At 41.7% G+C, this 21,674-nt stretch overlaps 1 protein-coding gene across 4 annotated transcripts in view; it reads left to right on the top strand.

The window, feature by feature from the left end:
• The window catches only part of STK4 (serine/threonine kinase 4), a 336,256-nt gene that overhangs the window by 289,564 nt on the left and 25,018 nt on the right, over nucleotides 1-21,674 (top strand). For all 4 annotated transcript variants that reach the window (XM_077765279.1, XM_077765280.1, XM_077765282.1 and 1 more), the window contains exon 11: nucleotides 6,187-6,344. In XM_077765279.1, the coding sequence (XP_077621405.1) occupies nucleotides 6,187-6,344 (158 nt within the window). The remainder of the gene's footprint in view (nucleotides 1-6,186; nucleotides 6,345-21,674) is intronic.

The following is a 21,674-nucleotide window of genomic DNA, read 5'->3' on the forward strand; positions in this document are numbered from 1 at the left end:
TAATGTCTAGTAGGTGGTCATTCCATAGGAAAAGATGGGCTTCAGCCTTTGGTCAATCTCTTTCCCATTCATGACTCCCCTGGCATTGTGTCATAGCTCAAATGAATCTAGAAATAAAAATAAACTGTAGAGGAAAGAGGTCCTTCTTTTTTTAATTATGTTTTTTAATCTCTAGTTTAAAAAAAAATTTTTTTTGAGAGAGGATATGCATGCAGGTGTGTGAGCAGGGGAGGGGTAGAAGAAGAGAGAGAGAGAGAATCTTAAGCAGGCTCCGTGCCTGGCGTGGAGCCCGATGCAGGGCTTAATCTCACAACAATGAGATCATGACCTGAGCGGAGATCACGACCTGAACCTAAATCAAGAGTTGGACACTTTACCAGCTGAGCCACCCTGACACCCCTAAAACTGAGTTATTGATAATATACTTCACATACCATGTAATTTACTCATTTAAAGTATACAATTCAATGGGTTTTGGTATATTTACAGAGTTTTGCAGCCATCATCACAATCTAATTTTTTAAGATGTATTTTTTTTAACTGAGATATAATTCTCATATTATAAAATTGACCATTTGAAAGTTACAGTTCTGTGGCTTTTCAGTACATTAACAACGTTGTGCAACCATAGCCACTGTTGAATTCCAGACATTCTCTTCACTGCCCTCCAAACCACAGTGCTGTTAGCAGTCATTTCGTATTACCCCGTGCCCCCATCCACAGGCAATCATCATCTGCTTTCTGCCTCTGTGGATTTGCCTTGTCTGGACATTTTATATAAATGGAATCCTACAGAATGTGGCCTTTGTGTCCAGCTTCTTCCTCTTAATGTTTTCAAGGTTCGTCCGTGGTGTAGCCTGTATCAGCACGTCATTCCTTTTTGTGGCTGAATGATTCCATTGTATGGATAATCCCCTGTTTCATTGATACTCTCATTTTAGAGAATTTTGATCGCCCCTAGAAGAAACTCCGTATCCATTAGCAGTCACGTGCCATCCCACCCACTTACCCCACGGGCCTGGGCAGCTCATCTGCTTTCTGTCTCTGCAGATTTGCCTATTCTGAATGTTTCATATGTAGGCATAGAATATGCAGCCTCTCGTGACTGGCTCTTTTCGCTTAGCATAATGCTTTTAGGCTTCACCCATGTATTATGTATCAGTATTTCATTCTTGTTGAATAAAATTCCATTGTATAGCGATTCCATATTTGATGTATCCATTTTTCAGTTGATGGGCATTGGGTTGTTAGGTCTTTCTGCTTTTATATAGCATTTTTCAAAGAAAAATAAATATGGGATATGGTTGTTTACAAATTCACCCCCGGTCTGTGAGCTTAGACAGATTGTCCATTGAGCTTGCCAGATGCTGCTTACAAAGAAAAATGGGTCAGTCATAGTACAGGAATCATGCAGTTCCTGCCTCAGATCAAAGAATCCGAGCAAGTGATGGCCACTTAGAAAGTTTGACTTTTCTGCTCAGTCTGTTCTCCCAACGGCTTCAGGTTTCTGGAATTATCATTCAGCGGAACGTCTTCATTTCCTGGGATACATCTGAAAAAATACCCCAGCTCACATCGAAACAAAAAGCCCACCAGCCCTGGGGACAGCATTGCCTTTAATCAGTTTGGACTCATTCTCTTAGGCTTTTCAGTACTGACAGGCTGTTGTCCAGCACACTTGATTATCCAGCTCAGGAGTGCTAAAAGAGAAGTCCAAAGATAAGGTTACTGGGAAAATTCCATTCCCTTAGTCTTTCGACACTCACCTTAATGGCAGTTCTGACATGTCAGGAATTTTCATTTTGATTTTAGAGAATTTGCAGTATGAGACGCAACTCACCAGACTTAAACTGACGATCAGGGTTCATATCCCACCCTTGGGATAGCTACGTAATCTTAAGCAGATTTCTAACCCGTAAGGTGGAAATAATAATACATACCTCAGAAGATTTGAGGGTTAAGTGAAGTGATAGATCGTCTACTACTCGGTGCCTAATAAATGTGGGCCCTCCTCCCTCCTGCTTCATTTACAGATGTTTATGAAGTTTGGATAGGACCGTCATGCAAAAGTACCTAGGAAAATGCCTGAAACTTGGAAGTTATTCAGTAAATCTTAATTGAATTGAGTAGTGTGTGAGGGAGAGAGAGGCAGACAGACACCATCCCAGTTAGTTTTTACTGTGTAACAAACCACTTCAAAACTTAAGTGTTGGTGGTACAGGGGTGAGTATAGCTACCTCCCAAAAGTTAGTGGCCAGAGGTGTGATAGCGGCCGGGGCTGCCTGACTTATGAAGGCCTCAACTAAAACAGTCTGTTGACTAGGGTCCCTTGCCACATGGTATTTTGCCATCCAGCAGGCTCACTCAGCGTCATTTGCACGGTAGCGGGCCACACAAACATTTCTCACACCCCTGCTTATAAGGTTGCTTGTGTTTCAGTGACCAGAGGGAGTCCCATGGCCAAGCCCAGGTCACTGTGGGAGGGCGTTACCAACGGGTGAGGACACTGGGAGGGAATCGTTATGGCCATTTGTTGCAAACATTTTATCCAAGATACTAACTATTACGGAAATACAGATCTGTTTCCTGAGAATTACCAGTCTAGAAAATCAGAGTGAGACAGGTGCTATAATTTAATTACGGTGTTAGTAAGAAAATGTTGGTCACAACAGGAGTGCTCACTGCTCCGTGTTAACACACGAAGCACCGTAACACATAAGGGAGGAATATTGTGATGCAGGCGGTCAGTTTCTGGAAGCACTAAGTTCAGGAATCACAAATACACCTAACCCTTTCTCTTTTTTGAGTGCATGCTGTTTCCTGCCGGTAGACTTGGCTTCTCCTACCAGTTGATTCATTCATGTCTTCAGCTTTTTTTTTTTTTTTAATTTTTTTTTAATGTTTTTTATTTATTTCTAGGAGAGAGAGAGACAGCATGAGCAGGGGAGGGTCAGAGAGAGAGGGAGTCACAGACTGAAACAGGCTCCAGGCTCTGAGCTGGCAGTCAGCACAGAGCCCGACGCGGGGCTCGAACCCACGAACCGCGAGGTCATGACCTAAGTGAAAGTCGGACGCTCAACCGACTAAGCCACCCAGGCGCCCCACTTCAGCTTTATTTATATAGAACATTTTTATAACCAACATTGTATACAGTTCGGGCCAAGGAAAATGTGGTCACCTCTTCCATCTGTTTTAAAAAAGATACCTGCTCCCCACCCCCACCTCCAAAAAAACCCTACTAACAACAACAACAACAAAAAATTCAGAGTCAGAGACTGTCTTGTCACAAGTATTTGTTGAGCCCTAACTACTTTTTGCTTTGGTCTGGTCTTTGGTTTATGCCCGTACACCTCTAAGCTGTGGCATATTTTAGATTAGAGGTTATCAAGTGTGATAATCCCTCTGGAGATAAGAGCATCTTTTGACTGGTTATCAGTAACTGAGCATAAATATGTTTTCATAAGTTACTGTCAACTCATAGAATTAGGAAATTTTCTGAGCTGTAAAGGAAAGTGGGAAATAATGGTCCAGGGGCCTCTTTTCGTAGATTGGAACCTATGGTGCTCCCAGGATTTTATGTTTGGACCAAAATCTGGGTCTTTGAACCCCAGGATAGGGAGGGTTTTTTTGTTGTTTTTTTTTAAGTTTACTTATTCATTTTGAGAGAGAGAGTGACCAGAGGAGGGGCAGAGAGAGAGGGAGACGTAGAATCAGNATTTTTTTTTTTGAGAGACAGAGAGCACACATGCAGGAGCAAGAGAGAGGCAGAGAGGGAAGGAGACACAGAATCCGAAGAAGGCTCCGGCTCTGAGCTGTCAGCACAGAGACCAACACAGGGCTTGAACTCACGAACCATGAGATCATCACCCTGAGCCAAAAGTCAGACACCTGATGGGCTGAGCCACCCAGGCGCCCCTTCCACACCTAGGTTTTAAATGCATTCACACAAGTTTTCTTATAGTACTTATGGTTTCCATTCTTACCATCGAAGCTTTTACCGTTTGGAGTTTTCCTGGTTTAAGATGTGAAGCGTGGATCCAACTCCGTGTTTTTCCAAATAACTGTCTAGTTGTTTGGAAGCCATCTGGGCTCTCTATTTTGTTTCAGGACTTCCTGTCCTGGTCAGCTGATTGGACTGTCTAGACAGGAGCTTCCATATGAAAGGACACCGTATGCTGTATGTGCCATGAGATTCTGTATTAAGGGACACTGTATACTGTGTGTGACCGCTGTCACTAGCACTGTCACGGTTGCGTGGCTCCAGGAGGCTCTGGAAATACTCTTTTTCTCTCTGTGGGATTGTGTGGAGGCTGCTGCACAGTTGTTTCTGGTCCCAGAGGAGCAGCCTGATCAAAAGTACTTGTTGGCAAATCCAAAACACCTCTGCTTCTACAAGTTTTATTTTGTTGTAGTCCCTTCAGAAGTAGATTATGAAATAATACCTTAAGTTTAACTCAAAAATTCAATAAATTAAGCGTGAAAAGCCGTTAATGTGGTACCTTGAACAGACCAAACAACACACACACTCACCACATAATCCTTAACCAATCTTAGTTAAATATCATGTGTAATCCCTCATAAGTGAGGAGGCACCAGGGAAGTAGGCTTTGGGCAGCATCTGGAAGTGGGCAAATCTGGGCTTGGCTGCTCTTGAACTTGGCAAAGGTAAAGTGAGATGACAAACATCCGAGAGGCAGTCAGGGTGCCGGCTTGACACTGGACCAGGCAGGCATTGGGAGATGAGGTTGATGGGGCACAGGTGTGTGTCTAGGAGAGAAACACTAGCAAGCGACCCCTCCCCAACCACTTCTTAATTTTTAAAGAATTTTTTAAGTTTACTTATTTCTTTATTTATATATAGAGAGAGCACGAGTGAGATGAGGCAGAGAGAGAGAGAGAGAGAGAGAGGGAACTCCAAGCAGGGTCTATGCTGTCTTTGCAGAGCCCCACATTGGGCTCCAACTTGTGAATCATGAGATCATGACCTGAGCCAAGATGAGGAGTTAGATGCTTAACTGACTGAGCCACCCAGGCATCCCTCCCATCCACTTCCTAAGGCTTTGAACCTTCTGGTCTTTTTTCCTGGTTACCCGGGGAAAGGGCAGTATAAACCCAGCATGTTCGTTGAAAGCACTGGGAAAAAACTTTTGCACCTCTCAGTATTAGAATATTAATTAGAAGCACAAATTACTTTGACGTGTGAAGTAGGTACATGCAGCTAGCTATGTTGTTACGTCATGCTAGGTACAGTTTTGCTTTTTGCCCTTGTTACTAACTAGTGACTGCTGGTTTCTGCTCTCTATGGCAACCGCTGCTCATACCTGCCGACTCCGCTTTGCTCTGTAACGGCCCTGCTACCTAAGTGCAGATTCTTCCCTCAGGGATGTTTGGGGCCCAGCCAAAACCCCCCTCTACCCGTCCTCCCTGACCATACCAGCTTGCAAGATCCCTCTGTGAGATCTTGAGATCTACTATGAGAGACAAATCCTGTAAACATTTTGGTGTGTTTTCTTCCGGTCTTTTTTTCTTCTTCCTACATATATGATTTTATAGAGTTAAGATCATACTGTACCTATAATATTGTATCCTGTCTTTAACTTTTGGCCTTATTGTAAGCCATTTATAAATAAGATTATAAAAGTTACATAATATTTCCCAGAGTGGATGGATTATGATTTACTTCTATTTGCTTTGTCATGCATATTTCTCTTACTAGTCCAGTCGGATCATGAGTTTATCAAAGGGGAGTCACCCTTCTGTGTTATCCCCCTTCTCTTTACTCCGTTGGCTCCAGAAGATGTTGTATATGTAGATGATAAGTAAATATTTTGCCTGCTTCTCTGTTTGCAGTCTAAATGTTACAGGAACGTTTTGCCATTGGAGACCCCCAAAATACTACTTGTGTCTTACTCGGAGTCATTCCATCACCCAAGTCTCTCCATCTAGAAAAAGGGGCCCTGGGGAAATATTTGCATGTATTTGAGAGGGGTCATCATCCTCTGGAATTCCATGAGAAGCTTTTGTGCATTTCCCTGTGGTTTTCACTAGATTCTCCTGAGGGTCCTTCTCTAAAAAAGCAACTGACACACAGGCTGAATGAAGGCCGTCTGGAGATGGATGGTGTCCATTAAACTTATCTGAGGTCGAAGATACCATTTTTCTCCTTTCATTGTTCTTGGTTTTCAGGAAGGGATGAGACCATGCAGCCTGCAAAACCATCGTTCCTTGAATACTTTGAACAAAAAGAAAAGGAAAATCAGATCAACAGCTTTGGCAAAAGTGTACCCGGCCCGCTGAGGAACTCCTCAGATTGGAAAGTGCCGCAGGATGGAGACTATGAGTTTGTAAGTAGTACGCGGAGTAAATGGTTCTGTCTGCTGGGCAATTATTTGCCACAGCACACATCCTGTTCTGTCATGTCACCGAAAGCACTAGAGCATTTTCTCGTGCAGTGAGGGCCTCTGGCCATCAGGCTGAGGGCCTCATGAGCTTGAAACAACATCCTGGCTGACATCAGAGCAGGTCTGGGGCTCCCAGTTGGTGGCATCTTCTTTGCTTTAGAAATCCTTTATTCACTTTGCCATTTGTCTTTTTGTCGAGCTTGGAATTATTAATGGTGAAAGAAATCCTCATCGAGTAAGGACGCACATTCCCAGTTGATTTGGGATCGCGACTTTATATTTAAGAATTACACAGGAGTTCATGCTGGTTGGTAGTATCTTTGCTGTTTTGCTAACCATTATCCTAATTTTAGGCTCTCTGAGAGGATTATTCTGAACGTTGCCTGAGTATGAATATTAAATTGTTCCAAAGTTTCTTATGAAAAACTGGGTGTGTTTTTCCTTTCTCTGCAGTGGAACATTCTCCCTCAACCACAGACACGTGTTAATGTTCACAGAGATTTAATGAGCAGCGGCAATAAAAAAAATTGGGGGGGACATAAGCTAAGGAGTCTGCATTCCTTTTTTGAATATTTTTAGAAAAGAATTTCCTCTTTGGGGATTTTTACCTTTTACACTCTTAAATTCTGTCATGATTCTGATGTTGCCTATAAAAGAACTCAGACTGGGCACTGTGATTGGATTCTGGGAGGCCTTTCTGGTCCTGGCTTTCCACCCTCCTACTCACTGGCCTCGAGGTAATGACCTCTGTCTCCCATACGTAACTTCTACCGTTGTACAATAGCAGGAATGTCATGGTTTGTGCTAATGGAGACAGAGATCATTTGAGGACCAGAAAAACCCACTTGAGGCTGTTTTACTGTTGAGTCACTGAAGCCCTGTTACAGCCCCACTTCATGTGCCTTACCATGTGCATTCATTTACTCCTTCAGCGTCATGTGTTACTATCGGCCATTCACTCATTTATTAGTAGACTCGTGAGATTTGAATTATTTTTGTGATTCTGTGTTGCCCACGCAGCTGCCTTCAGCATATTTGTAAGGACTGATTTTCTCAGTTGAGTGAGTCTCTAGGCAAAGATGAAATGACTTCCGGATACCAGATGCCATCATCGTGACAGAAAGCTTCAGAATCCTCAACTCTGTATTCCTAGGTGTAATGTCCTTTCCTTTGATAAAAGTTAGTGATCCTGAAATTCCAGTCACTTTAATCATTATTTTTGGATTGGTAGTTCCAGTGTTTGAAGAATTCTCTTCCCTCTGCCATAGTTTTCCCGTACTAGGATCACTGGCAGAGAACTTGTTTCGGCGGGCAAGCTGCTTATGCAGAGAGGCTTTCTTTCGTAGGTCTCTGAGAGCGTGCTTCCCCCTCTGGAAGTAGGCGACCGCTGGAGGGAGTGGCCGTGAGCACCGCGAGTGGGTGAGCACATTGCCCAACCTGGATGGCGCCTGGCTCAGGTGGGAGGAGGTCCTGAGCCCGCCGTCTCCACAGAGCTTGTAAGCTGGCAGCCTCCAGCCCACAGACCTTTTTGTGTGCCCTGTATTGTGTTTACAAACCTTTAAGTAGCTGCCCAGGTTTGAAAATTGAGAACTTTTAGATAAAACGTTAGATCACTGGCTTATTTTGAAAACGTGGAAGACGTGGCCATACCTGTCTGGAGCTGCTCAGCAGCTGCCCTCGTTAGGTCCGGTTCTCAGTGTCTGGCCCCCTTCATTCATGTCTGGTATTTAGGGGCATTGGACACTGGGCTTCTTGCTCTAAATCTTAGGGTGAGTATATGTCCACGTTGTGCCTGAGCCAACCCATCCTACCACATACAATTTTATTCTTTTACTGTTCAGTCTCAACAGACTCAATTTTTAGCTTGTCTTTTAAGAGAATCTCAAACCAAGCAATGAAAGAAAGTTTCGGTGGGGTGTACATGAGCTGCTATTTCAAAAAGTACCAGAGATCAAATGAAAATGATTTTTAATGCCTTGATGCTCTTGCTAGGTAGCTCTCGCCTTGACCCCAAACCAAGCATTTGAAATAACAGCCACAAACAGTTTCTTAAAGTATCTTCCCCGGACCAGCAGTGTTGATATCACTTGGAAACTTGTTAGAAATGGAGACTTACTGAGTCAGGGTCTCTGGGGACAGCACGGAGTAGTCTGCTCTAACCCACCTTACGCTTGATTCCAACTTGCTAACTTCTGGTCTGAAGGTTTTTAGAGTGCAGCATATCTTTACATGAGTTTCTTTTTTCTTTCCTATTGGCACTATAGAAGTTCAGAAATAAGGACATACTCATATTTTATTAGCATCGCATGATTTCTTAAAATTTCCTTTTTACTTTCCTTTTGCGTCTCCTGTTCTCCTACTGGGGTTACCAAAGGCGCACAGAAAAGAAGGAAAATATCCATTTGTAAGTGACATTTGGCAAAGAATGAGCCAATTTTCTGCATGAAGGAAGTATTCTGAATAATTTCACTGAGTTTGTAGCAGGTTGGGTGTCAGCCTAGCTAATGTGGCCTCCCTCAACAATCTCTTACAGATGCTCTGATTTCCCAACAGGCACTTAACAGTATTTAGCTATGAAACTTAATACATTTAACAGGTTTTAATTATGAAAAAGATATTCTCTTTCTTCCTGTGAAGGCAATTGCTATTTTGAAGTGAACTTTTTGCCCAAAATGGCAAATAGGAAGTAATTTTGTCAGAAGTGGTAGAATTGGATACTGACAAAAACCTGTCATATTTTCATCTGAAATTGAACACTTTTGCATTTCTAAAATTGAATAACCTTATTTGCCATGTTGGAAAAGCAACAGAGGCTCCTTTAATGTTTAATATGTATTGTGATTAAGGTGTAAATAAAAGATGCTTGAAAATGCAATATTCTCCAAAATCAGCATTTCAGAGTCCGTAAATAGATCGCAAGCAATGAAAGTTGCTTTGAGGAAAATTCAGACCTTCCCATTTTGCCGTTTGTAAAACCACAAAAAGCCGTAAGCTTAAATCCAGTTTGGCTCACGAATCTTCCAGAAACACACTGTAATCTTTTAGTCTAAGGTGGCTGGGATGCCAAGAGGGGTAAAAAGACAGATGAGGCCCACGCTGCCCTGGAGCTGGCATTGGGGAGGGAGACAGACATTAGGTCAGGTGACCTATCAGTGCAGGTAATAATGGCATTGAAGGAAAAAAAAGCCACAGTAAAGAGACAGCATGAAAAAAGGTCATGCAGAGCAAAGGGACATTCAGCCAAGACCTGAGTGAAGACGGGCAGCACAGACAAAGGCTGTGAAGCCAGATGTGGCGGGTGTGATGTCAGAACAAAGTCCATCGTGGCGGGAGCAGAGGGACAGCATGGGAGATGGCTGCCCAGATGTAAACCCTCCGTAATTACAGACGTGGGAGTCGTTAAAATCACCTTGGGATCAAAATAACAGTCAAAATCCAGCTAAACTTGTTAGTAAGAGATAGTAACTAAAATAAAATATCACTGAAAAGTTTAAAACAGAAGAATGGAAAAAGACACTCAGCAAAATCCTCGCTAAAAGGAAGTCGGTGAAAGAATATTAATATCAGATAAAATAGAATCCACGACATAGTAGCATGAGGAAAAGATACGTTTTGCATTGCTTAGAGGTGTGCTTGGTCCTTGGTCAGAAGACCTAAGTCGTGAACTTCTGTGAGCACGTGTACTTCTCCTAAACTGCTCGAGATGCAGGCGGCCATGGGGAAACAGCAGTCCTAGATGAAGGCGGAAATGTTCTTCTCCTTAATCCGGACACTTCAGTTAGACAAAAACCAACAGTACCACAGTTAACAAGGTTGATAAAACAGAAAATAGGAACACTTTTCAAATCTTCATGACGCTTTTAAAACACATATGGAACAGTCACAGAATTTGACTATGTTTGAAAGTGCTCAGAAAGATATCCCAGACTGAAATCATACAGGCCACGTTCACGGACTATATAACACAAGAAAATTAGAAATTAACAATAAAGTGGCTAAAACCACTTTGTTCCATTTGGAAATGTAGGAGTATATCTCCAAATATTTGTTGTTTTCAAGATAAAGTAGAGCTTGTAAACCATTTGGAAATAAATTACAAGTACCCTGCAGAGTTCAGATCTGTAAATTAAACCTGTGGGATGTGCATAAATGGTTCTCTGAGGAAGATTTATAGCCTTAAGTGCATTTTCTTTTTAGGATATAAGAAAGGCTGAAAATAAGACAAAACAGGGTAAAGGTAAGAGCAGAATTCAGTGAATTAGAAAACAACAAAGTTGATTGATAAAACCAAATGCTGGTTCTTGGGAAGGACCAACACATGACAGATTCGATCAAGTTGGTCCCAAAATACTGTGAGAGAGAAGGGGAAGGGTGGTACTAAGGGTAGAGGAGTGTCAGAGTGGTAAGAGAGTATTATTGGGTATGATGTGATATGTCTACACTTGAAAAGCCAGGTACATAGATGTCTAAAACACAGCTCATAGTTACTTCCCATACAGAAATGTAAAGAATCAAGATATTTTTGAACCAGAAGGACAATGAGGTTGGACTTTTACCTCCAGGCGTCAAAACACACAAAACCACAGCAATGAAAGCATTGTGGTAACTGGCACAAGAATAGAACACAGCTTAGTGTAGAGAATAGAGTCGAGAAACATGCCTGTATATTGATAGGAGTCTGTGTAACAACAATAGAATGCAAAGTAATGTAAACAATGTGATACCATTTGTGTAGTTTTTTAATAACCACAAAACATGCTACATATTTCTGGATATGTGTACATAGGCGACTGCAGAGATAAAAAACACAGCATATGAAATGATCTGATGAGTCATTATCTTGAGAACATCAGTTTTAACTTTTTATAGCAAGAATTTATTACTCTATTAAACTATTGCTTAAATTTGAAAAAAATAGAATGTTTTAAAATATTCTACATAGATTTTTCTGTTTGTTTTGTTTTTTTTTTAGGTTTATTTTTGAGAGACAGAGCAAGACCATGGGAGGGGCAGAGAGAGAGGGAGACACAGAACCCAAAGCAGGTTCCGGGCTCCCAGCTGTCAGCACAGAGCCTGACGCGGGGCCTGAACCCATGAAACATGAGATCATGACCTGAGCTGAAGTCAGATGCTTAACCAACTGAACCACTCAGGCACACCCCCGCCCCTGGTTCTAGTCTAAATAGAGTTAGCAGAGCTTTTCAGATCTAATGATCTAGTACTTTTGAGTCTTAAGAATTTTATTAAGTATTATTGATTATCAGCTCTTGGTCTGGTAGTTTTGGGGGCAGCTCTTGGTCTGGTAGTTTTGGGGGTAAGTTTCTTATTTATTCAAATGAAGTTGTTTCCAGATTTCTTATGACTCATTCTGTTAACAGAATTGACAGTAGCTGGCCCCCATATTAACTCAGTCTATTCATTGAAGCCCTCTCTATGTATACATTGTGTGCATAGGCAAGACTGCAAGATCCTTGAAAGCCAGGAATTGATTTAACTCATCTTTGTATTCCTAACATCTAGCAATTACCTGGCTTAAAGTGAGCATGCTGTATTTTTTAAGTTTATTCATTTATTTTGCAAGAGAGAGGCAGCGTGAGTGGGGCAGGCAGAGAGAAAGAGAGACAGAGGATCTGAAATGGGTTCTATGCCAACGGCAGAGCGCCCCATGGTTAGCACACTATTTTTGATTACACTCTGACATAGTGTCTGAATTAATTCAACAAATAACAGTCACTATCCTGAGAGAGTTGATAGTGTAACAAAAAAGACAGATAAATAACTTCGCTACATTGTGCTAATAATAGCTTACATTTATTGAGAACTTCCTGTGTACCTGGCATTGGACTATGTCTTTCCTATGTATTAGCTCAGTCCTTACAACTTTCCCAAGAGGCAGGTAATTTTGTTGCCATTTTACAGTGTAGCAAACTGAGGCTTGAAGAGAGTAAGTAATGGACTAAAATTGTACAGATAGTAAGTGGCACAGCGAGGATTTGTACCAAAGCAGTTGACACCAGAGCCCATCCTCTCAACCACCTTCTCTAAGCTATTGTGGTAAATTCTGTTTATAAAGTGCATATAAAAATTGCTGGAGGAGCCCAGAAGAGGGAGCAAGAACCCCAGGGAAGGCTTCAGGAAGTCTCATTTGAAGTGTATTTTGTAAGAGGAATAGGAATTCTTGATCTAGAGGAGGGAAAGGGTGCGCCGAAGCCTTGAGAGAATGTGGGATGCCAGGAAGCACCGAGAGATCATTTTTTGGAGCCCCGAAGGTGTGGGGGTGTGAGCCGAGAGGCATGGGACTGAAGGCCAGCTGGTTGATGAACTAAACGCCCGGTGTGCCCTTGTTTTTTAGGAAGTATTTAGTAGTCTTTTAGATTTTTCCTGGGTGTATCAGAGAAATTAAAAATAGACTCCTAATGCAGCTCAAGGAGCTAAGCTAATATCTCTCTGAAGTTGTGTGATAATGGGCCCATCAGGATATAAAACCATTGAACTGTTAATTCAAACTTAATTTGATAAAAGCAACAGAGCCTGAACAAGATTGATTGTCAGGATTCCCTAGGGAGTTAAAGCCACAAAGATGGCTCTTTGTGGTAAGGAAAGATAAATTTTAGCCCTGAGGTTTCCCCAGGAGGGTGACGAGAGCCTGTGATTTCATCAAACTTTGTCTTAGCCTTCCTTTCCTAGATAAGGGCTCCAAATATGACTGCGAAGCAGAGATTTCTGTGGGTTTGTATAAAGAAGCTTTATGCTGCTGTCAGGACATAATCGATTGCTCCTTGTTTAAGAGGAAATGAGACATTAGGTGGGAGGTGAGAATGAATACTTTATTTATAACTTAAAATTATCAGTGTGGTAGCAGAAATGCTTTATTGACTCATGTTTAAATTACTGCATCTTAATGTTTTCTGGGAACCCAGGTATAGACAACTTGAAACTTTGTCTACCTTTATATAGAAACAGAAGAGTCACTGTCCAAACATTTTGTCTTTGAATTTATTGCCCATTTATTTCGAGATGAGTTTTAAAAGGCAAGTGCACATCCTTAACTCTCCCAGCCTCCCCTGGCAGGACAGAACCTAATGTCTGAAAGTTTGAATTTTATTGTTGGCAATACACACACACTCTCCATGGTTGCCTGTGAAGTGACAAGCCTTACTTTGTTCACGTGTGAGAACACGGCTTCCACGTTTCCAAGTCCAAGTGACCATGGTTTGTCATTCTTTCAAGTGGAAACGGTGTTCCGTGAGAAGAGCAGCTAGTGTACATCACAGCATATTTGCACAAGCGCTCTGCTTCCAGACAGCCGCCCTAGGCCAGTGCACATGACCTGTGCTTTATGCTAACTTCCCATTTCATCGCAGATAATGTCAAAAAAAAGACATACTCAGAGATTGAAATTACTGCTCTTTACTACTTCATCAAGGACACTTTTTTTTTTTAGGTTTATTTATTTTGCGAGAGACAGAGACAGTGCGAGTGGGGAAGGGACAGAGAGAGAGAGAGAGAGAGAGAGAGAGATGGAGACGGAGAATCTCAAGCACTGTCAGCGTGCAGCCAGATGCAGGGCTCAAACTCATAAACTTTGAGATCATGACCTGAGCTGAAACCTAGTCGTACACTTAACCAACTGAGCTGCCCAGATGCCCATCAAGGACATTCTTAAGAAAACGGTTTTTGTTTATTTGTTCGTTTTCTTTTTTTTTTTTTTTTTTTAGTGGGCCCTCATACCCAGGATTGGAGCCCAAGGCAGGTCTGAGCTCACGACCCTGAGATCAAGACCTGAGCTGAGATTAAGAGTCAGGTGCTTAACTGGCTGAGTCATCCAGTTGCCCCTTCTTAGTTTTTTGTTGTTGTTTGTTTTGTTTTTTATTTTAACTAGAGCCTGTGGTCGTGAAGAATTTAATAGTTGCTAGTACTATTTGGTGCCACTAGATTCATACAGAGGGGTAGCAGTTTTACTCTACTATCAGTGTAAATGTCAACATGGAAAAGGCAAATACTATCTCTGTGAAAATAGTTTGATCTCACAGTTTCCTTAAGAGGGTGTGAGGGATTTCCCAGGTGTCTACAGGCCATCCTTTGAGAACTGCTGATCTAGAAGCTTGCTCAGACTAAAATCAGTTCTTTTTGGCGTGTGCACTTCCATCTGGAGGTTCAGAACACCCGGATATGTGCTCCTCTTTCTTTCTCTTTTATCAGCCACTGACGGTCATTGCCTAGATGCATTATTTCACTAGCGGTTGCAAAATGGTGACATTTGATCATTCCTTTTCCATTTACCAACTGGAATATTTCTACAGTGAAGTGCTTCACCAATTATGTAATCCAGCTATAATTTCTATAGGAAAAGCAGAGATATTAAAATATTTGATGCATTTCAATCCTTTCAGTTATTATTTATGTTCCAATTCTTCCATCTCACTATGACCCCAGTAGTTTGTTCTTTAAAAAAAAAAAAATCTTTGGTTTCCTGACGTATATATTCCCCAGTAGTTTTTTCATGACTCCCTTTCTTTCTATATGATGAGATGTTCCCGGCTCACGTTGTATGTTTCCTGCTCCAAACCTGGAAGCAGCCACATCTTTTAAAGCTTTTTTGAGATATTACTGGCATAGAATATGCGTAAGTCGAAGGTAAATCGAAGGTGTATATCGTGAGGATTCGATACATGTATATATTGTGAAATGATTACCACAGTCAGGTTAGTTAACTCTTTTATCCCCACACATAATTATGTATACGTGTGTGTGTGTGTGTGTGTGTGTGTGTTGAAAAGTTTTAATATCTACTCTCTTAACTTTCAAGTGTCGGATACACTATTGGTAGTTACAGTCACCATGCTGTACATTAGATTGCCAGAGTGCACTCATCTTACAACTAGAAGTTTATACCCTTTGACCAACACCTTTCCTTTTCCCTGACCCCCCAGTCCCTGGCAACCACCGTTCTACCATTTTCTTTGTTTTTGTGTGTTTTGTTCTTTTTTTTTTTTTTTTTTGAGTTCATGGAAACAGCCATTTGGGGGAGGAATTTTCTGCTTCCTTTTAGTGGGAAATAGTATTTAGAGACCACGTTCTGGGTGCAGGGAGTGCTTACTGCAGTTAGGTCATCATTTTCCCCCAGGCTTTTTCAATGGATAAGACCAGAAAGTATGTTTATTACAAATTCATGAGTTCTTACACTATTTCCAGTACAGGTTGAATACTACAGGGCTTGCCCTTGACCACATCAATAACTCCCTCCCTCATGCCAAGGGTCTCGCTTCCCAGCAGCAGTCATGTAACTGTTCATCTGCTTTATGTCCCACAGTACATATGCCATCCCCAGAATCACAATACCAACGCTTCCACGGACAATAAGTACTGAAAACAGTCTTTGTCCTTTGGCCATATCCTTGGTGAGATGTGCAGTCAAATCATTGTATGTTTAAGTCACTTGCAATAATTTCTGTCTATATGGTTACGCCACAGATACATATGTAGATAGGTTTTTCTTTTCGTCTTGTGTTTTTAGATACTGCTTTTTATTATTTCAGTTTATAATCATATAAAGGATATAGTTCCAAAGATAGATCTACAGAACAGAGTTATTTGAATTCGCTTCTGTCCTTAAACCCTCTACTGTTAAAACTTCTACTGTTAAATCTTCCCTCCTTTTTTGTTACATTTTGGTTATGTATATTTACATACACGTGTGTTTGTACTCCCCCCATTCTTAGCCAGTAGTTCACGTACTTTCATCACATAATTTAATCTACCTTTCTGTTTTTACTTAACTGTAGAACCTAGAAATCACACCCCAGCATTGTATAGCGAGAGTCCTCATTCCTTTTTTCCTGGTGCTGAGTGTCATGTTGTGCGGCTGTGTGACAGCTGATTCAGCCAGTCCTCTGGCGATAGACATTTAGGTTGTTTGTATTGATTTTTTTTTTTTTTTTTTTTATTTTTTTTTTTTTTTTTTTTTTAATGTTTTTTTTATTTATTTATTTCTAGGAGAGAGAGAGAGACAGCGTGAGCAGGGGAGGGTCAGAGAGAGAGGGAGTCACAGACTGAAACAGGCTCCAGGCTCCGAGCTGGCAGTCAGCACAGAGCCCGACGCGGGGCTCGAACCCACGAACCGCGAGATCATGACCCAAGTGAAAGTCGGACGCTTAACCGACTAAGCCACCCAGGCGCCCCTGTAGTGATTTTAATAGTCAATCACTTCATAAACCCATTCCTCAACAGAGAACGAAGCTTTCCGTAATTTGCCACTTTTGTTAAGGCTCATGCTTTAGCCTTTGAGTTTTGAGAAGCGAGTTACATACTTAAGCCTTTGTACCTTTTTGTGTCTATTTTTTTTGTCGTTTAATTTTTTGTTTTCTATCTTATTGGCAATGAGGAGATTTATTCAGAGTTCTCTCTCTGCCACAGTCTGGTGCTGTTTATATAAAGTAATGAGACTTTAATGTAGTCATAACACCTGTGTCACAGGAAGGTGCGTAATCAGTCTCCCGGCAAACACTGTTAGAATGTTCTTGGGTTGGCTGGGGCGCCTGGGTGGCTTAGTCGGTTAAGCGTCCGACTTTCGCTTAGGTCATGATCTCGCGGTTTGTGGGTTCGAGCCCCGCGTCGGGCTCTGTGCTGACTGCCAGCTCAGAGCCTGGAGCCTGTTTCAGGCTGTGACTCCCTCTCTCTCTGACCCTCCCCTGCTCAAGCTGTCTCTCTCTCTCTCCTAGAAATAAATTAAAAAAAAACATTAAAAAAAAAATTTAAAAAAAAAAAGAATGTTCTTGGGTTGGTATTAACAAGTGAAGAAATACCCGGAGGACGGGATTTCCTAATTGCTGTAATCAGAACCTGAAATTTCTTTAAGGATGAATCTCTTTACAACCAAAGCCAGGTTTGGTTCAGTTCCTTTAATTTTGCTAAATTTGAAGTCAGAAAAGAAAAAGAAAAACAACTCTAAGTTTAGTATTATTTACTCCTCATCAGCTAGAAGATTCCAAAGGCTAAAAAGTATTTTAAAATGTAAATTAGTTAATCTAGAAAGCAGAGCTTGAAATTTTCAGCTGAGGTGAATGTAAATTGTTTTTCTTATCTCTGACTCCATAGCCATGACTCTGATTTGTGATCTCAAATACCTAGACGTATCGGTGCTCACTCTTCCTCCTTTAAGCTTCAAAAATACTTTCCCAGTCTTCCTTCTCAGCCTCACCTCCCATTTTTTTCTCACATGGACTCTTGACAGTTCAGTAATCTATTCCTGGGACACGAAATACTGAGAAGACAGATTTATGCCAAATTTCTCTCCCCCATCGGAAGAAAGACTCTCTTTTAGAACTCTGAAAGTAGTATTTGCTTTTGTAGCCTCGTGCCTTTGAAAGAAAAAACACGATGTGAACTTTTCTCATTACTTGAGATCTATTCCTTGTATCATTCCCTCTCCTGACATGAGTACATTTATTTAAAAATCCTGATGTTCCACCACTCAAATGAAATACAGTAGGATGGAGCATCTTCTGTCTTTGATGATGTGTTTACACTAAGCAGCAGAAACCAAATGGAATGCATTTGGAATGTTTGTCTCTGTTGCTTTCTTCATCTCACTATTGGAGTTTGATGCCGTCGGGACTGAGATTTTGAGCTGACAGTGTAAGGAAGAAGAGGTATGGAGAAGAGGATTCAGACAGGAAAAATGGTTGGTTTAATTGAAATGCTACTGAGAAATTTATTGAGAAATAAATATTGGTATTTAGTGGGAAATGTATTGAAATGCTATTGACAAAGATAGAGCTCTTTGGGTACATTGATCGTTTTGTACATCCAAGTTTTTAAGACAGGAAAGTGTTGCATTTCACATTTGTTTAGAAGGTCTTACAGCGTTGCAGTTGGGTGTGTTTGTAAGGACTCGCAAGTTGCCTCTGGGTACCTGTACCGAAGTGCCTGCTGGTTTGGTCAAGGTGCTAACGCCTGCTAGTTAAGATCACTTTTCCGATCCTGACTCCGGCACTTACTGAGTATAGTTTTAGGCTAGTTTCTCTTCCCCTCTAGGCCTCGGTTTCCTCATCTGCAGAATAGAGATAATACTAGCACCTATCAGATGGATTTTGTGTGTATATGAGAATTAAATGTAGTAATGCATATAAAGCACCCTCAACATAGGCACTTCGTAATGTTAACTTCCTCCTCCCTTCTCCCTGCCTTTCCTGAAACACTAACCGTAGAGGAAACTGCAGTAACCCAATCCCATTTCCCTAGTGATGTGACCCTGACTTCCACTTTAAACCCAGAAATCCATTCCCAAGGAAAACGTGCTCCCAGAGAGACTGACGTAAACCTGCCCGGAGAGAGAGGAAGGACAGCTGTTGTCCGCTGGAAATGGGTCACCCAGAGTGACCGTGGGTATCGTTTTTAGGGCTTCCCAGCGCTTGCTTGCTTTCCCTTACTTCTCCATTCCATATAGTTGTTCTTTGCACCCGCCCCGCCTTTCATAAGCTGTTAGCACAATGGCAGTTTTCAAATCCGGCTGCTCTCACGTTGCTTCTGCGGCAGCGCATCTGGTGCCCAGGAAGGCCTCCCCCTCGCTCCTCCTGTGCGGAGCTCCCTTGGGTACAGAGAGGTGACTGGCTGCCTAAAATGAGTGCTACGACTAGTTCGTCCTTCTGGAAGTTGGATGTTGTATAAAGTGAGTAGAATCAACATTCGGTCATGTCAGAAGATGGGTGAATGGCCCTGGCTTCGGCCAGGACCGTGGAGGGGTCACACTCCTCTCTGAGTGTCAGATTTGTGGTCTGTAAAAGACGTAATAGAGCCTGTCTCTGTGGTCTGGAAAAAGCATAACACCAGCTGTCCCGTTTCTCCCCAAAGAGCTAGAAGAAGGATCAGATGACAGTGTAGGTTGGGGTTATTTGAACCAAGTTTATTTTTAGAACCCTGGTAGAATTCTACCAGCAGAGAATTAGAAGACTGTGTATGTTTGGTTTTGGTTCACGGTAATTTAAGTATTACTTATTTTATTAGTATCTCACTTTTTATTTTACTGTAGTAAAGTAAAATGATATCTTTGAACAATAACAAATAATCCAGACACAGAAGGCCAAGGCAGTCATTAAGCGCAGACNAGATCGTGACCTATGCCTTTGTTTGCTGATGACAGTACTGTTATCACCACCATCAAATGCTGGGCTAATAGAACACTTAATACAGTTAAAAGAGCACTCATACTTTCCTCTTCACTGTGGTGATGCTTGTTGTGTTCCTGTGAAGGAGGCAAGGCAAGGCTTCTTACGCCTTTCAGAGTTTGAAGATCCGAGGTCCAGAGACATTAAAAGGCAACTTTCCTACTTAATGCCAGAGTCAGGCCTAGAACCCGAACCCCCAGGTTGCTTCTGGTCTCTTTTAATCCTTGAGTGTTTTCTTACATGAAGAAAACAAAACAAAACAAACCGACTATGAGCTCCAGGCACATACTAGGTACTTGGTAATGCTACAAAGCAGTAAAGAATCTTCTTTCACATAATGTGTGATGGGGACTATGGAGACCGGGAAGGCTGATTTCAGGTTTATCGTGTATTCCCGGGAATTCTGTGATATTTAAGGAGTATTTACCATTGACTCAAAAGGCTTTTTTTCATGCCGATTCAGAACATACTGCAGATTGATAGGCTCTACATTTCATTGTTTATATAAATAATTCTCTTTATTGGAACAATTTTATTTTTACCTTCTTCGGCTGTTTCTATTTACTTTGTAACTATGCGTTATGCTGGTGTTCAGGAAATGTCATGCTAACCAAAAAGCCATTATTTTCAGAACACTTTCAGTTTGACTAAATGTAACCTCGGTGAAGACAAAGGTATCCATTGTGGAGGAGTCTTAATGGCTGTGGCAAACATTTGATACACTGTCCCGTTGTACCTCGGTCACAGTGTGCCTGTCGGTCTCACTCGGGCACTCAGTCCCCGGTTTCCCTTCTCTCATACTCTGTTATCTGTTCAATATTCGCTTTTCTGTAAATTTTCCTTTTCTTACCTTAGAGGTAGGTATTGGTATTTGTGGTAACGTTCATGTTGGTTGCTCATGGTCTTGTCTTTCTTTTCCTCCCACCCTCCTTATTTATTATTATTACTACTGCGATAAGATGACTTAACATAAGATCTACCGTCCTGGCAAACGTTGCGGGTACAGTACAGGGTCATTAACTGCAGGGACCATGCAGCAGAGTAGAGCTCTAGGACACAGTCTTCCTGTCTACCTGAAGCTGTGTGCCCTATGACTAATGCCTTTGTGTTTCCCCTTTATCTTGTCTTGCTTGAAATTCCTTTGGCAGGGACACTTGCTCTCTTAAGGTTGTAGAATTTGAGGAGAAAATGGTGAAAGTAGCAGTTATTGAGTGTGTGTTGTGTGGTTGGTCCCTGTAAATCTTTTCTCCCATTTGCCTCACAGAACCCTTGTACAATGGACTTGATTCCCATGCACTTGACAGGCCCAGAGACTCTAGGTGAAGAAGCAGTGGCCTTAGGGTTTTTAAATTCTCAGTTGCTGATGATCATCGTTTTTGTCACAGCTTATGTGAGAGGTGTTGTGTATGCACTGGTGGTGAGCATTTGTCTGATTCAGGGGCTCCATTTTTTCTTTTGTGGACGTGCCTGGCCTTAGCCATGGCACCCAGGTGCTCAGAATGTGGTTTTTGATTATGTTGTTTGAAACCACTGTGCGTTCTTTGAAAAACTTTCCACATCTTTTCATATATATATATATATATTTGCAACAGCCATTCATCTGTGTGTATAGGAGCATGTTAATTGGCTTATACATTGGATTGATGTGTCATTTAACTTCTTTGCCACCTCTTTGGTAAGATGTCGGTGGAAAACATTGATCGGAACGCAAGTGTTGGGAATCCCCTAGATTGGAGTTGTTAAAGCATGAAAAGCATGTAGCGAAGTGCCTGGCAGTCCTGCTCTGTTATTCATATGCTGGCTCCTTTCAGAGCAACAACTTAGATGTAGTTAGAGAGAGCCACAGACTGAGAATCAGATCTCCGCTCCGACAGGAACTGGCTTTGTGTCTTTGAGCTAGCCGCCTAAACTTTCTGGGGCTCTGGTTTCTTCATCTGCTAAATAAAGAGGAGATTAAACGTCTTCAAGGGCCCTCAGACTCTCTCAGTCTTTGTTTGCTAATCTTTAAAATGGAGAAAAATACATACCTGTCATAAGGGGTTATTTGAGCCTAAAAGAGATAGCCTGTGTAAAGCATATAACAGATGTTCAGTATATGCAGGATCCC

Source organism: Crocuta crocuta, unplaced genomic scaffold, assembly GCF_008692635.1.
Source record: "Crocuta crocuta isolate KB4526 unplaced genomic scaffold, BGI_CrCroc_1.0 scaffold477, whole genome shotgun sequence".
NCBI lineage: Eukaryota > Metazoa > Chordata > Mammalia > Carnivora > Hyaenidae > Crocuta > Crocuta crocuta.